We start from the raw sequence: 16,500 nt of genomic DNA on the forward strand, positions 1-16,500 counted from the left end.
TTGGAACACAAACTTGAAAGTGGATTGTAGTAGATGACAAATCCCAGTGAGGACTCTGGGGGAAACACGGACACATACTGGATGGCCTACAGAGTTTCCTCCCTCTGTCATAGGAAAACCCGGTTACCATATCAGTGGATGCCCGGGCTTTCTCTTCCAGTGCCTGCCTTCTGAGAACTGACTCTCAGGCATCCTGCACACTCTTCCTTCCCCCTTCCTCTCCACCATTTGAGATCCCCCCCTCAAGTCTGAGGTTCTCTCTAAGCCGTCCCTGCTCCTCGATCGTGGACACTACGTGACCCAGATCATTTCCTCCCTGGTGCGTCTCCCCGTAGATGCGGAACTGAGCTTCCTAGCTGCTCCTGTGGATCTGACCTGGAAACACCAGATGCTCTCCTGGGTTGGAAGATGGAGACACTTATGTCTGCCTGAGTACATTAGACAAAACAAACTGAATGTGGATTTCCTGCCTGTCAGTGCTGCTGGGAGCTCAGCCTTCAGTGACTTAGTACGTAAAATGAGATCTGAAATATTTCTTTCCACTTCAATACTTCTCTTAGCCACTTTTTGGTTTTTAACATAGAGCAAATCTCAATGAAAGAAGACGGTAACAAGAACAAATGAAAGCCTATGTGAAGAAGCAGCAGACACAAATGACTTCCGGTACCTGGCTGTTCACTTTGCCCTTCTTCTGAAGCAGCTCATCAACCCCAGATGCTGAGTCTTCTAACAACGGCACAACCCCATTCTCCAAAGTCAGGGAACTTTGCCTCAGCTCATCCAGTGCTTTGGATTTCACTGCAAGCTGGTTTTCTATATCCTAGAGGTCAAAACGAAAAGACTTTCAGCAATGAGGTATAAGAAAGCATAATTAACTCTTTTCAAGTAAATAAAAAAAGCCACTGGAGCATATAGTTAAATAGAATCAAAGATATTTTATTCATAATATAGCTTTTATAAAAGTTTTCTTGATCTATTTTTATTTTTAATGTATATGAATGTTTTGCCTGCCTATAAATGCATCCTGTGCATTCAGTGCCTATAGAGGCCAGAAAAATGCACTAGATCTTCTGAAACTGGAGTTAAAGATGGTTGCTAGCTGCCAGTGGGTGCTGAGACCCGAACCCGGGTCCTCTGCAAGAGCAGCCAGTGCTCTTAATTGCTGAGTCAGCTCTCCAGCTCCCATACTACACTTTTTGAGATGGGCTCTTGCTATGTTGCCCAGACTGGCTTCAAGCTCCTGATCCTCCTGCCTCAGCCACTACCATCATAATATCAGAGAAAGAATCCAAGACAGCTGTTTTTTGTTACATATCTGCTTGTGCTGAACTGTATGTGTCAAGTTATCAAACTGCCCTATTTCCTCAGACCAGATTTGGAGTGGCTTTTATGAATGACTTAATGGATGAAGAGGTAAAATAGGCAAGCTATTGCTGACTGAAATACGAGTAACTACACTTGCTGCCATGCACGAACTGCAACATACACAATAATAACAGGGGGCTGGAGAGATGGCTCAGTGGTTAAAAGCACTGGCTGCTCTTGCAGAGGACCTGGGTTGGGTTCCCAGCACCCACATGACAGGTAATAACCATCCTTCACTCCAATTCTAGGGGATCTGATGCCCTCTTCTGTCCTCCACAGGCAATGCACATACAGAGTGCACTTATAAGCTGGCAAAACACTCATATACATAAAATAAAAAATATTGAATCACTGTCCTTCAAATTTATCATAATCTTCCATAGAAGTTCACTTAACTATAGATTTCTAAAAACTACCAATGGTGCACACCTTTAATCCCAGCATTAGGAGGCAGAGGCAGGTGGATCTCTGAGTTCAAGGCCAGCCTGGTCTATGTAGCGAGTTCCAGGCCACGGAGACCCTGTCTGGAAAAACAAAAACAAAAACAAAAAAAACCCCATCACCACCAAAACAAACAAACAAAAACCAAAAACCAACCCACTAAGTTGTCATATTTTTTCTACAGTACAAGGACAGCTTTTAAAAGGACTATTTAGCAGGGAGTTAGAAGGAAATAAAACACACACACACACACACACACACACACACACACACACACACACACACACACAAAGGCAGTGTAAATAAGCCTACAGTATTAGTCCATGTACCTCTCTCCCCACAAATGAACTGTTCTTGTATCTTATTCCTTCAGAATAACACAGATTTGGCCCAGTGGCCCTGTAGTCTGGCATTGCCACACTGAGGACCATCTGTGCTTTTCAAGTGAGCCTGCTCCCAACTTACTGGTAAATTAGTTCATCTTACTTCAAATTCTGATCTGTTGCACTTAAAATTATGTGGAGTCAAGAAATCTGCTAGTTACAGAGCTTCACTAGAATCTTGCTTTGCTTTCATCTACTGTGTGGGAAATCATGTTAAATACTGTGTAAATATCCCAATTCTGGCTGGAGAGATGCTTGGCAGTTAAGAGCAGATACTGCTCCTGCAAAGGCCCTAAGTTTGATTCTTAGCCACCAATATGGGGAGGCTCACAGCTATCTGCAACTGTAGCTCTGGGGAATCCAACATCTCTGTCCTCCTTGGGCTCTAGAACTCATGTACACAGACCTACACACATACATGTAAATTTTTAAAATCCCAGATACACCTCAACTATGCTGTTTATACTTAGTGTATCAAACCTATGGTATAATAATCTCATCTCCAACTTCTGCATGCTAGCCAACTACTCTTTTCTTTGATAACTTCATTGAACAACCTCATTGTTTTGTTGTTGGGTAATTAGTTTTGACTACAGATGATATATATATATATATATATATATATATTTTTTTTTTGTAGTACTGAGACTAGCACCCAGGACTAAGTACCTTACCTCTGAGCTATTTCCTTAGCTTTGGGATTTGTTTAATAACAGCTTGGTGGCAAAATTGGGGAGATGGGTGAGAGAGCTAAAATGAATCTACTTCAAGCCTGTTTAGAGGCCTAGTGCTAACTAAATGAAACAAACAAGTGGACTGAGTTTATGGGACAGGAGAGATGGCACAGTCGTTAAGAGCACTGGCTGCTCTTGCAGAGGACCCAGGTTTGATTCCCAGCATCTACATGGCTGCTAACAATCATTTGTAATTCCAGTTCCAGAGGATCTAACGCTCTCTTCTGACCTTCATGGGCATTGCATGACACAGGAGCACTTACATACATGCAGGTGATACACTCATACACATAAAATAAAAATAATAAAATATTTTTTGAAAAGACTGATGTTTATGACTTGTTTAGGTTAGGCCTATTTGCTGAGAAGTCCAGAGGGAATTCTAAGACATTTGAACGTCACTCTAAGGACAATACAGGAGGAATGATTTTTCAGAGTGTGTGTGTGTGTGTGTGTGTGTGTGTGTGTATATGACCTTTTTTTTTTTTTTTTTTTTTTGGTCTTTTTGAGACAGGGTCTCCCTGTAGCTGGCCTGAAACTTGCTATAACCAGGCTGGCCTGGAATTCACGGAGATCTGCCTGCCTCTGCCTCCCGAGTGCTGGGGCTAAAGGTGTGTGCCACCACACCCTGCATCTATGACCTTTTCTATTTCAGAAGCATCACTCAGGGCAATGTGGAGAATGAAACATGTAAACAGAGATGAGGCCAGAGGCTGGAGGGAAGGCTGTGCAGTGAGATGGGCCTGGGTTAAGTTGAGTGAGGTCCTTCAAGTTTGGGCTGAGGACTAACTAGAAAGGAAGGAGAAACTGAGAAGACCTAATGTGTGCCCAAAGGGAGAGGTGAGGATGAAAGCCACTCATGGGCCTCTGAGAAGGATGGTCAGCAGTGAGCCAAGAGAAGCAAGCTTCCCACAGAAGATACTGAGTGTCAGGAGACTACGGGAACGCTAAAGCGGAGATGGAGAGTGGGGAGTAGAAATGGTAATAGGTGGCCACTGCAGCGGGAATCTTAGATGCTGATCTTCTCACTTGCTTTTACTTTATGTCCAGTGTGGTCCTGTAACCTCAGTGGGACATGATTTTGACCCAGCCCTGACAGTGATTGATGGGATGCTTTGACACAGCAAGGGCAGAAGCAGCACTTGAGCCCTTCTCTGCTGCCATGGTGACAATGCACATGTGACTGGGGTGTGACCAGCCTGGGCCCCATTTAGAGAGGATCTGTCCACATGTGAGAGAGTTTCAAGGACTGTGTGACCTGGTCAATGGACAACACCCTTACACCCAAGTATGACTTAGATGCTGGTTCCAAAGGACAAGTGGTCCTTCTAAAAGACAGGACACAAGTGGTGGAAGAAAATTATCTTCTCTGGTAAAACACGGAACAAAATGTTAATAATAATGCAAAACTTTGTATGATTTTTGTCACTATTGGGCAAAATAATAAACGCAGATGAAAAGCTTATAAGTCAAAATTCCCAAGAATGGTTCTTTTCCTCAGAAGTAATATTAAAACCGCTTAAAAGCAATAATGACATGAAAATACCTTCTTGTGATCATAATTTTTAAAAATGTCACTTTGTGACTATTTGAAAAATCCATGGAGCCTTATCTAATTTACATGCGCAAGAAAGTGCAGTCATGCACCACACAGCTTAGATGTATAGTAGGTGACCACGTAGGCTTGTAAAGTGCAGTCTGGTACACAGAACACTGACTACATAGCTCTCAGATGTACCTCCGTCACTAAGCAACACATGACTATTACCAAGGCAGGCCGTGCATAGGACACTGCCCCCTTCGCACCTGAAACTACAGCAAGTCTCTTCTTCCCAGGGCAAATGTGGGCACTCTGTAGTCCAGGTATGCCGTGCACAGGATGCTGCCCCCTCCTTACCTGACAGTCCAGGAGCAGCTTCTCTACGGAGATCACACTCTCAGGGTTTTGTAGCGTTTTCAGCCTCTCTTCTTGTGCCTCCAGCCAGTTTTTCAAATTTTGTATTTTGTTTTCATTTTCAGTGATACTTTCCAGAAGTTGTTCTACATGTTGGATCTATTAAATGATAAACAAAAATATTAGGAAGGAAATAAGAAAATTTTCTTGTTTTCAGCCCTGTGCTTAAAAATGTAAATAGCATTTAGATTCTTTTTTTTTCCCCATAACATCTGTATCCTTTTGAAATTTTAATATTTTACATAATAAAGTGCACCGGTCATTTTGGACTAATGATTTGTAAGTCAGGAAATAAGATTGAAATTCCTCCATAAAAAGTCTGACATTTAAAGTAAATGCTAATCTGTTGAGATAGCCAAGTGCTTGGGAGTTTCATAACAGATATCAAATAAAACCATGCTTCAAACATTCAATAATTTTCTATTGTAGACTTTATTAATATTTGTTTGGTTTAAGGAAATTTTCTTTGTTCTAGACTCTCTAAGCTCCAGCTGCTTAATAATTTCTTGATAGACACCCACATGCCAACAATGATCAATATACCAATTTAACAAAATAATCTATTTTAAATTATGATTCCTAGTTTTTAATTAAAAAATTTTTATTTTATGTGCATAAGTGTTTGACTTGTATGTATGGAAGTATGCCACATGTGTGCAATGCCTACAGAGGCCAGAAGAGGGCATTGGATCTCCTGAAATTGGAGTTATGGATGGTTGTTGGTTGCCATGTAGGTGCTGGGAACTGAACCTGGGTCCTATGCAAGAGCAGCCAGGGCTCTTAACCGATGAACCATCTCTCCAGCCCCTCATTTGAATCTTAATTGAATAAATCCATTTGAATGTATTCTTTACACAGAAAAGAGATCCAATATTTGTCACTATCAACATTAAATACTTTTTCCATGAATAATTTTTCTTTATTTCTTTCAAGGATCTTGCATTGGAAATAAGCAACCTGCGCTGTTTTTTTTTTTTTTTGCCCCCACAATCATCTCAAAGCTGAAACAGCTTTGTCCCCTTTGATCAGACTCTGACTTCAGCTATGGGTGGTTGTGGGCTACCTGTAACGCCAAGGGTCTCTGCATGTGCACACCCCACATGAATACATATAACTTAAAAATTAAAATTGATATGAAAAAATGCATCCTTTTCACTTGCCTAACTCCATTTCCCAAAGAAATCTCATAAAAATATGAGAATTATTTTTATCCTCTGTTATATATACACATAGACCAGTGTACTTTATTAGAAAAAAGGGCTGTAATTGAGGTGGTTAGGAGGCTCAACTGTGAATCAATTTTCTGAATATCTTTTAGGATTCTCCAACAAGTGGCATTCCACAAGGACAAAACCATGCCTCCAAGTGCAACCTGGGACATACCTTTCTGTTCAGGGTTCCATGCACTTGGTGCCATTGACGGTTCATCTCCCCCAAGTGCTCTGCAAACTCCGTCCTTTCATAGCGTTTGCTTTCTACATCACAGGTGCTTAGCTGAAGCAGTGACTGGTTAACAAAGTCAACTATCCACTGTTTGTAGTCCATTTCCATTCTAAACTCCTAAAAACACACAAACAAGCAAAATTAAACACCAAGGTTAGAATGGAAGTCCAGTAGATAAACTGGACTTTTCCCTTGGCTGAACTCTAGGGGGCACCAAGCTCCTATCCATTAATCCCTGTCAGGAGGTACCTCCCACTCTCCCTGCCTTCCATGGCCATTCTTTTGCGGAAAATTAGGAACAGCATGGCTCCCTGCCTTCAAATACAGTAGACAGTCCAAGGGTACACCATGTAATGGTAGCTACTGTCACCTAGAGGGCTAGCAAGACCCAGGTCTGACAAAGGGGTCCTGTGAGAGGTTGCCTGAGATCTTCGTGAGATTCTGGGCCTCCCTGAGGACCAGAAATAAGAGAAAACAGAAGAGAAGGGTCTGTCACAGAACTCAGGACACATTCAAGGACTCTTGCCAATTTAGGTAGCTGTTCTGTTCCTGGGGGACAGAGACTTCCTAGGGCAATTTAAATGACTTTGACAGTGTTCCTAAACCTACCCAGGCTATTTCTGTCAAGCCTGCCACTTGTTGGGTTTTATCCAGGAAAGTTCTAGCACTTCTAATGAAGACATCCAAGGGGAACCACGTGAAACTGTAGCCTATGTAGACCTTTCAGGGATTCTATCAGGTTAGGATATGATGATATATAAAATCATAATCTTCTGCTAATATCATACTTGGTCATTAAGTTGTTCATCTGCCTGTGAGAGACTAGCTTCATCAGCCTGCAAGGTCTTTAAAGTAATGCCCAGACTCCTCACTAATCTGGCTAGCATGCTGCCTGGCACACAACAGATATTTGTGCCTGTTATGTATTAATTAAACCTACTCAAAATTAAATATCATGGAGGTGGCCACATTCATATCTATTGTAGAAGGATGTCAGCTTATTCTTCCTCATTCATTTACTCATGAACATTTATTTTTTTAAATTTGTTTTTATTGAATCTTTTGTGTATTTCATACAGAATATCTCAAACAATCTTAATCTTTATACCCCTGCCCCCACCAGCATCATTCCATAGCACCCCAACTGGAACCCATACACTCTTATCATCTGTGTTAAGGCCCACTGTGTCAAGTCAGTGTCCCCAGATGTTCCCCAGTGCAAGTCCATCTAATGAGGTCTAGTCGGCCTACCCAGAGTCCTTAGTTTTAGGAAGATCAGTTCTTCCTCACTTAGCAGTAATCAGTTGCCAATATTTTTTCAGCTAAGATTGGGGCCTGCTGTTCATTTCCCCAATTTTATGCTGGGTTTTTGTCTGCCTGAGTTTGCATGGGACTTCTGTACACTGATCCCATTGCCATAGAATCAAATGAGCAGGGTCCCAGGAGCTTGTAGGACCTATCCATATGGCCATGCACCTCCTTCCTGGCTCTTATAATCTTTCTGCCCCCTCTTCTGCAATGCTCCCTGAGCCCTGGGTGGGTGAAGTTTAATATAGGAGTCCTGTCCAAGGACTAGCATTCTGCACACTCTTAATCTCTATGTTTTGGCCATTTGTGACCTTTTGTGTTCCTGGGCCTCTGTTGCATGAGGGAGATTCATTGATGAGAATTGAGAGATTAAGTAGTGTCCTCTTCTTTACCCCGTTCTATGTTCCGTGTGCCTTAGGTGTAGAGGATGCATTGTAAATGTGTGACTTAGGCCTGGGCAATTCACAGACAATGTATGTGACCAGTTGTGGTACTTGGTAATAGTCTCTTACTGGTGCAAAATAAACTTCTTTGATGAGTAGTAACTGGGATATTTGTCTGTAATGAACATTTATTGATAACCATCAAAGGCCAGCTATTGGGCTGGTATGGTTCTTTTTCAGGTGAGAAGCTCAATCAACAGGGATATAGATAAGTAAACAAATGGTGGTCATCATACAATATGACAGGGGCTAGAAACAGAGTCACAGTTTCATCAAGTCCAGCAAAGTCATCTAATTTACCAGGGGGGCCTAGGGTGGAATAGTCAATGAGGATACATTGTTGAAGGGTGTGTCAATGGAAGTGCCATTTCAGGCAGAAGCTGCAGCACACTGTACAAGGAGAAAGCACAAAGGATCAAAACTGGGTTCAGTGTTTATGCGGGGAGTGAAAAGAGGAGGCTGGGGATTAAGGCCATTAAAATTTGTACTGTGCTCTCTAGAACCACCACCCCTCTCCCTATCCCCCAAATCAGTTTCTCTTGATTATATCCACATGTCTCTTGTTCAGCATTTCTCCTCTAAATGATTTGCTTTCTTATGTAGCAAGACAACTTCAGTTCCTTCTGTAGCATTACCTTGAGTTTCATCAGAAGATTTTTCACTTCAGATGAAGACCTGGGCGAGAGCTCAGAGTTTTCGCCTGCTTGCGGCTCCACAGTGTTCATCCAGCTGATGGTTTCAGTGATGGCTTTACGGGACGGCAACTTCTCCATCTGAAGCTGCAAAGATAAATTTCCATTTAATTACCTACAGTTAACCAAAAGAACCAGGGCATCACTAATGATGATGTTTGGTTTGATAAAAGGTCCTGCTATGTGATTATACAAGTTACCCACAAAAACAAACCTGGCATTCAAGCTTAGAATCAGTGACTGTCCCCCCTACAACAATTAAAGACCTTCACGTAAACCAATGCAGTAGCACAAAGACACCAAGAAATAAAGTAATTAAGCTTGATTTCTCTACTAAGAAAGATCTGATTGGAGGAGAGCCCAGTAATTAAGACCTACATTCAGTGGTACTGGGGAAAAATAGGTAAGTGTCAAAGAAAATTATTGACTTGGACAGATAATTTTAAAAGAGTTGTGAGCTAACAAGTGGATGCTAATTTAAATGCTCGATATTTAAACACTTACCTGGTGAAGTTTCTCTTGAATGTCTGGAAGCTGAGTTATGAGCATTGTCCATTTTTGTTCAAATTGTGCTAATGAGGCTCTCAGCGTGGCCGTATCTGCCTCTTTCAGGTGAAGAAGTTGGTTCCCAGTGCTCAACACTGCAGACTTCAGAGATGACTTTTCATCAACTTCCTTTGAAAATTCCTAAAGGAAAGAGTTCAAGATTAGAGACTTATAAAAGTTAAGTATAGTCAGAAAAACTGTTTAAGAATGCAAAATCGAATATAATAAATGCATCTGTATACACACACACACACACACACACACACACACACACACACACACACCTTTGCTTACTGAGTGTCAGGTGCCACTCCAGGCATCACACTGGAGAATGAAATAGATGGATCTCTGGCCCCCTTTGACACAGGGGAATTTATAATTTTAAAAATAGACAAGACATGGTAAATTTTATAAGAAACTTGGAATCCAAGACCCAACAGATATTAAATAAATTGCAACAAATTTTTAAATAAAATATTTGAACTCTTTCAAAATATAAGTATACATAAGCATAGGTTCTTCCAAGTGCACTTAAAAAACATTTTAATATCAAAGTGAGTAGTCATAGCTACTCACAGCTATAAAATGGAACAAAGTAAAGACTAAGGGAAACAATGTCATATGTACTTGAAATTAATATATGTACATACATATTTGTATATTTTTCTGTGCTTTGGGGGCGGAATTTGAACCTCAGTGCCTGTATTCATTAGGAGAGTGCTCTAACAGCTACTTCCCTGGCCATTAAATTCATTTTATATTATAAAAGTCTTTCATTTTTATTTTTTATACTTTTTGAGACAGGGTCTCCCTGCAGCCCCAGTTGGCCTGGAACTCACTATATAGACCAGGTTGGCCTTTTGAACTCACAGAGATCTGCCCACCTCTGCCTTCTGAGTGCTGGGATTAAAGGCATGCACCACCATGCCCAGCTAATAATTGTCTTAAAAAAATCAAAATAATAAAATTGTGAATACAAAATTCTCACAATAACTTAAAACCATGTATTTGTTAATTTTATGAATTATCTTATGAATTAATATTTCTATAAGGTCGTTTTGGGGTAGCTTTTAAAATACTTTAATATGAGCCAGATGTGGTGGCACGTGCCTATAATTAATTAGACAGGCAGATCTCCGTAAGATTGAGGCCAGCCTGGTATACATAGTAAATTCTAGGCCAGCTGGGGTTATAGGAAGATCCTATCTCAAAAAGACCATTCCCCAAAAAGTGTATATGTTTGTCTGCGTGTGGGTTTGTGCATGTAAGTGCAGTACCCATAGAGGCCAGAAGAAGGCATCAAATCCTCCTGGAGCAGGCAGTTACTGAGCCACCCAAAATGAGTGCTGGAAATCAAACTTGGGTCCTCTGGAGTACATGCTGTGCCATTTCTCCAGCCCCAGTGGCTATTTTTTATTATTTATAAAATATGCCCCATGTTAAAACAAAATTTAAATTTACATATATACTGTAGGATCAATTAGTTTTATAAGCAAATAGTTCTAGGTTTGAAGAACCCAGCTGCAGTGGCTCAGGGCTCACCCCTAACCCACAAATGGAGATGGGAACTCACAACACTCAATACTTTTCTCTTGATATTTATTGTTTTTGTTTTAGTTTCTTCTTGGATAGGGTCTCCCTTGTCCCAGCCCCCTTGGAATTCACTATATAGACTAGGCTGGCCTCCATCTCATAGAGATCCACCTGCCTCTGCCTCTCAACAAATGGAATTAAAGGCAAGTATTACCATACCTGGCATTTGATATTTATTTTTGACCAATAATTATCTGAGCATATTATATTGCAACTTACAAAAAACTTGTTTATGTTGCTTCTGATTGTATCCAGGTCCTGAGACACATTGAGGGACTGTTCCTTCCAGTAATTCAAAGTTTGCTGAGAAGATCCCAACCACGTGGTCAATTCCTCTGAATCTCTGTTATAACTAATGGGAACAAAGAGAGAAATTAGAAATGTACTCTGGGAAGACATGCCCACCAGGGCACAGTTTCCTGAATTTTACGTACATTTTCTTGACCAGTGCTATTGTTGAGAAACTCGTGGCAGATGAGTATTCTGTCATGCTTTATTCTGGACCCCAAGCCCAGTGGTTTTCCCACTTCCTAAGACTCTCTCCATTAGGGATAAGAAGAAAGAAGCTTATTTATTTACTTATTATTATAGTTAAAATATTTTATTTATTATTTTTATTTTATGTGTATGAGTGTATTGCTTGCATGTATGCAAGTGCACCTGTGTCATGCAATGCCCATGGAGGTCAGAAGAGGACGTTGGATTCCCCTGAAAATGGGGTTACAGACAGTTGTTAGCTGTTATGTGAGTTCTGGGTATTGAACCAGGGTCCTCTGCAAGAGCAGGCAGTGCTCTTAACCACTGAATCATCTCTCCAGTCCTAGAAGAAGCATTTTTAGAAATATTAATTATTTTTATTTTATGTGTATGCGTGTATTGCCTGCGTGTAGGTAAATGCCCCCGTGTTGTGCAATGCCTGTGGAGGACAAAAGAAGCTGTTGGATCCCCTGAAACTGGAGTAACGGACAGTTGCTAGCTGCCATGTGGGTGCTGAGATTCAAACCCGGGTCTTCTTCAAGAACAACCAGTGTTCTTAACTGCTGAGCCATCTCTCAAACATTTTAAATGTACAAAGCATTCTTTTAACATTTCTTACAGCTACATCAAAGTATACCCAACAATCAGGACAGAGATAAGTTTTGTTCATAAATGTCCTCTAGTAATTTGTTCACAGTAAAAATATAACTAGTTTTGTATATACTGCATAACAGCACTTTGCTACTGGCTGAATGCTAACATATTATCGTACATGATGAAAATACCCAAGCAAACACCATCTTTCTTCTAACTTGTCAACTTGTTTAGGTCAGGCAGCCCTGCCTCTGGGAGGCAGGGATGACAATGAAGTTTAAACATTCTCTGTTTTCTCCATCATCTTTGAATGGGTTAAGGTTATACCAAGTGAACACAACAAATTCTCTGAAGAATTCAGAAGACTTTTTCAAAGCATTGTATAAGCCCAAATCATTAAATCTAAATCTTTTAAATCTAAAAATGTTAGGAAGCAGATAGCAAAATTACAACATCCTGGTATAAAGGTAACAAGTTATCACAACATAACTCCTCCTAATGTTCTTAGAAATGTAGAAAATTGTTCCCCAGCAAACTGACTGCATATCATTCTGAGTTTAGCAAACTGAGATCAGAAGTGAGCAGACTAGAACCTCTTTAGCCCAGAAAGGGATGTGACTGCTACATGCAATCAGGGAGAACGTGGTACAATGTGGGGACCATGCACCACTAAGGTGACAGCAGAACCCTTCTGCTTCCACTACAGCAAAATTTACAGCTGATCATTCTTGAAGAAGGCATACCTGATCAGGTGCTTAAGAAGCGTCTGCAGCCTGTGGAGCTCATGGTCAATCTTCTTATTTAGGGACAACCACTGCTCTTCCAGCTTCATGATCTGGCCTTCTAGCTCGGGACAGCTCACCGATGCTGCCAGCTGCTTTCCGTCATTGAGGGTTTGGCAAAGCCTGGCATGCTTTCCATCAATGTTTCTTTTTATTTGCTAAAAGAAAATCACAGAATGAATTATTTTTAAAAAGCAAAATCTGTCAATCACATTTTTTTCTTTTCAAAAAGACAGGGTCTTTCCATGTAGTCCAAGCAGACCTGGAAACTCACCACATAGCCCATGCTGGCCTTGAACTTGTGATACTCCTGTCTCAGCCTCCCAAATTCTGAGACTGTAGGTATATATCATCACAACTGGACATGATGCTGTATATGATGGTGCATGCCTGTAATCCCAGCACCCAGAGGGTAGAGGCAAGAGGATCAGGAGTTAGAGGCAACATTCAGGGGTAGGTATGACATTGTGATGCCATTATCATTTATAAATGTGTTGGGCCTCATTCATAGGGATGCATGACCCATGGACTCAAAGGCTGGACATTCCTGGGTCCTACATAGTAAGTTCAAGACCAGTCTGGGCTCTGAGAAACTCTGTCTCAGAAAAAAAAGTATGTTATAGGCTACTAAAGAAAGCCTCACACCTTCTCCACACTCAAGTCTTTACTCTGGCTGAACAGGCATAACTATCAGCGTGCTGATAACTTTTATGCAACAGCCTGATTAATATATTTTACTATCTAGACTTAATGCATCTAAAAGAAGAAACTGAGGGGCCAGTAAGATGGCTCAGTGGCTAAAGGACTTGTCATCAAGCCTGACGACCTGAGCTTGCTCCCCAGGACTCACACAGTGGAGGAAGAAAACTGAGTCGTCCACTGGCACTTGCATGCCCACACACATATACACATGCACGCATACCCACTAAATAAATGTAATAAAATTCAAAAAAGTAAACACAAAATTCATAAGATTTAGATCTGATCATTAATTCCTATAATCAAAAAACGAAAAGAGGAAAACAAGCTGGAGGTTTATAGGCTGTATTCAGCTTGCTGACAGGTTTTTCTTCTCTTTCTTTTTCCTCCCTGCCCTCCTCCCCTAGACAGCATCTTGTAACGTTGCCCAAGCTTCAAGCACCTGAACTAAGGGATCTGTCTGCTTCAGAATACTGAGTGGGGGGCCACAGGCATGCTCTACCATTCCAGGTTTCAGACAGGTTTCGTTTGACCTAAAAATTATTTTGAAAATCAGAAAATTTTAGATAAAAATGGCACAAAATATAGAAATCAGGATTTCCAGTGTCTCTGGGAAACTTGGAAGGTCTGTCAGCTGTGGCTCTGGATGCTCGTGTGCATGGACCTCTGCTGAAGGACCTGCTCTCCTTTTAGTTCTCCCACATCAGTCCCCACTCTTAAGCAGAGTTTTGCAGACTGAGACTTAGAAATGAAGGGATAAATAAGAAGATAACTTTATCTAATGTCCGTAAGACATACATGCCAGGCTGAAAAGTTATTTCTACATTCTTCTGAATATAAAAATCAATAGGGAAAAAGAACTTTAGGATCAATTAAAACATATGAATAAGCCAACTTCAGGAAAAAAATAGAATTCCTCAAAACTGCTAATGCAATGAGCCACTGAAGAGAACACTGCCTGATAGCAATTATCTCCACAGCTTGGTTCAGCTAATGCCACTTACCTGGAAGCTTCTTAATCTTTAAAAATAAATTATCAAAATAGAACTTTTACTATTTTCCAATTAAGACAATTTTTTAATTAAAAAAAATCAACTTCTAGCTCTTGTATTACCACCCCCTTCCCTTCCCTGGCTGAACCTACAGGCTAGATAAAATGTCCAACATTAATTAAAAAATGAGTTGTAATTTTCTAAGCCTTAACTATTTGATACTTCATTACAATAGCTCTGAGAAGTTCTTTTGCTGTGTTCTTTATGTACATGTGTCTATATAGTGCATATAGATTATATGTATCATAGGTAAATATATTACCATCTATTCTTTTATTTTGGGGGGGCGGTGGGAGAAGGTCTCATGCTGACCAGGTTGGTCTTGAACTCACTATGTAGGCAAGAATGACCCTAAGCTTCTGATCTTCCTGCCTCTGCCTTCTGAATGCTAGGACTACAGGCATGCACCACCACGCCTGGTTTTTGCTGTTAGGAGTCAGATCTGGGGCTTTACAATGCTAGGCAAACACCCTACCAACTGTGCTACATGCCTAGACTACTCAGAGGGGAGGGAGTGCTGTGAAATGCTCTCCTTGGGTCATGACATGGTTGTTGCACACATGAATTCACAGCAGCCATGGTTACCTGCATAAGACCTGCATAAGGTTCAGTTAGTTAAAAATGTCAGCATGGGGCTGGAGTGATGGCTCAGTGGTTAAGAGAGCTTACTGTTCTAACAGAAGACCAGAGTTCCCTTCTCAACACCCACATCAGTTGGCTAACAGCAGCCCATAACTCCAGCTCCAGGAATGTGATGCTTTCTTCTGGCTTCTTCAGACACTGTGCTCACTTGCACAGTCCCCCGCCCCACGTGTGTGTGTGTGTGTATAATTAAAATAAATTATATGTAAATATATACATATATAATTAAAAATAAAAATAGTGCTCACCTTTAATCTTGGCACTCAGAAGACAGAGGCAGGTCGATCTCTCTGCCTATGTAGCCAGCCTGGTCTACATAGTTCTAGGCTAGTCAGAGCTATATAATAAGACCATGTCTCAAAATCAATCAATAAAAAAAATTTTTTTTTTTGGTTTTTTTGAGACAGGGTCTCCCTGTAGCCACGGCTGGCCTGGATTGACTATGGAGACCAGGCTGGCCTTGAACTCACAGAGATCCACCTACCTGTGCCTCCCAAGTGCTGGGACTAAAGACATGTGCCACCACGCCCAGCTAAAAACTATTTTTTTAAAATTTCAGCATGGAGTTGGGAGGGGCTCCTATGGCTCTACCCTAACTGAGGAGATATTGGCAAGTTGATGGCTTCTGAGGGAGGGAGAGTTGTTTTGTAAAAGGAGAACATGAAGGTGGAAGGGAGATATATTGGTGGGGGAGGGGGAGAATTGGAGGGAAGGAGGAGGGGTGGAAATGATTAATATGCATTGTATACATTTATGAAATTTTCAAAGAATAACAAAAGAAACTGGCATCTACAGGCAAGAAGGCTTCAGGCTGATAACTGATAGATCCAGGACCAAATCAAGGTCTTCAACCCCAATCCAGACACAGGGCTCTGCTGAAGCGCTCACTGTCAAATCCACAGTCCTGAATATACTCATGAGTGAGGGATGCAATAGATGTTGAGTTTTGATTCAAATCAAGCAGCTTCAGTCAGCACACCACACAAGGCATGGTAGACCAGGCCTCTGGTAAGTTAACAGGTGAATACCTGGTAAAGGGAAATCCTTTCCAGCAATCTCTCCTCTGTCTCTTCCACCAAACTCACAGAGGGCAACGAAGACACGAGAACTTCCAGGTCCTTCTCAAGAGAAGCGTAGTTTTCATCAAATTCTTCCCATTTCTAGAGGGTCAACAACAGGAATCAGTTCCAGACAGTGATGATCGTGAAGACAAAAATGAACAGCAAGACCAGAAGAAACCGAAACAGACACCAGGTACACCGAGAAGGTTACAGGACACCAGGAAGAGCTCCACATCTAGTGGGAAATACTCCCATTGCTTTGGAAGAGGTTTTTTAAAAATCCCATTGGCA

General features: G+C 41.2%; 1 protein-coding gene across 5 annotated transcripts in view; it reads right to left on the reverse strand.

Moving 5' to 3' along the window:
- The window catches only part of Syne2 (spectrin repeat containing nuclear envelope protein 2), a 367,778-nt gene that overhangs the window by 69,623 nt on the left and 281,655 nt on the right, over positions 1 to 16,500 (reverse strand). For all 5 annotated transcript variants that reach the window (XM_017802560.2, XM_029554761.1, XM_029554764.1 and 2 more), the window contains 8 exons: positions 16,177 to 16,308; positions 12,717 to 12,913; positions 11,122 to 11,254; positions 9,268 to 9,450; positions 8,707 to 8,850; positions 6,261 to 6,437; positions 4,821 to 4,976; positions 668 to 820 (listed from right to left, as the gene is read on the reverse strand). In XM_017802560.2, coding sequence (XP_017658049.1) covers positions 668 to 820; positions 4,821 to 4,976; positions 6,261 to 6,437; positions 8,707 to 8,850; positions 9,268 to 9,450; positions 11,122 to 11,254; positions 12,717 to 12,913; positions 16,177 to 16,308 — 1,275 coding nt within the window. The remainder of the gene's footprint in view (positions 1 to 667; positions 821 to 4,820; positions 4,977 to 6,260; positions 6,438 to 8,706; positions 8,851 to 9,267; positions 9,451 to 11,121; positions 11,255 to 12,716; positions 12,914 to 16,176; positions 16,309 to 16,500) is intronic.

The sequence above is a fragment of the Nannospalax galili genome, unplaced genomic scaffold, assembly GCF_000622305.1.
Source record: "Nannospalax galili isolate Female #2095 unplaced genomic scaffold, S.galili_v1.0 scaffold144, whole genome shotgun sequence".
NCBI lineage: Eukaryota > Metazoa > Chordata > Mammalia > Rodentia > Spalacidae > Nannospalax > Nannospalax galili.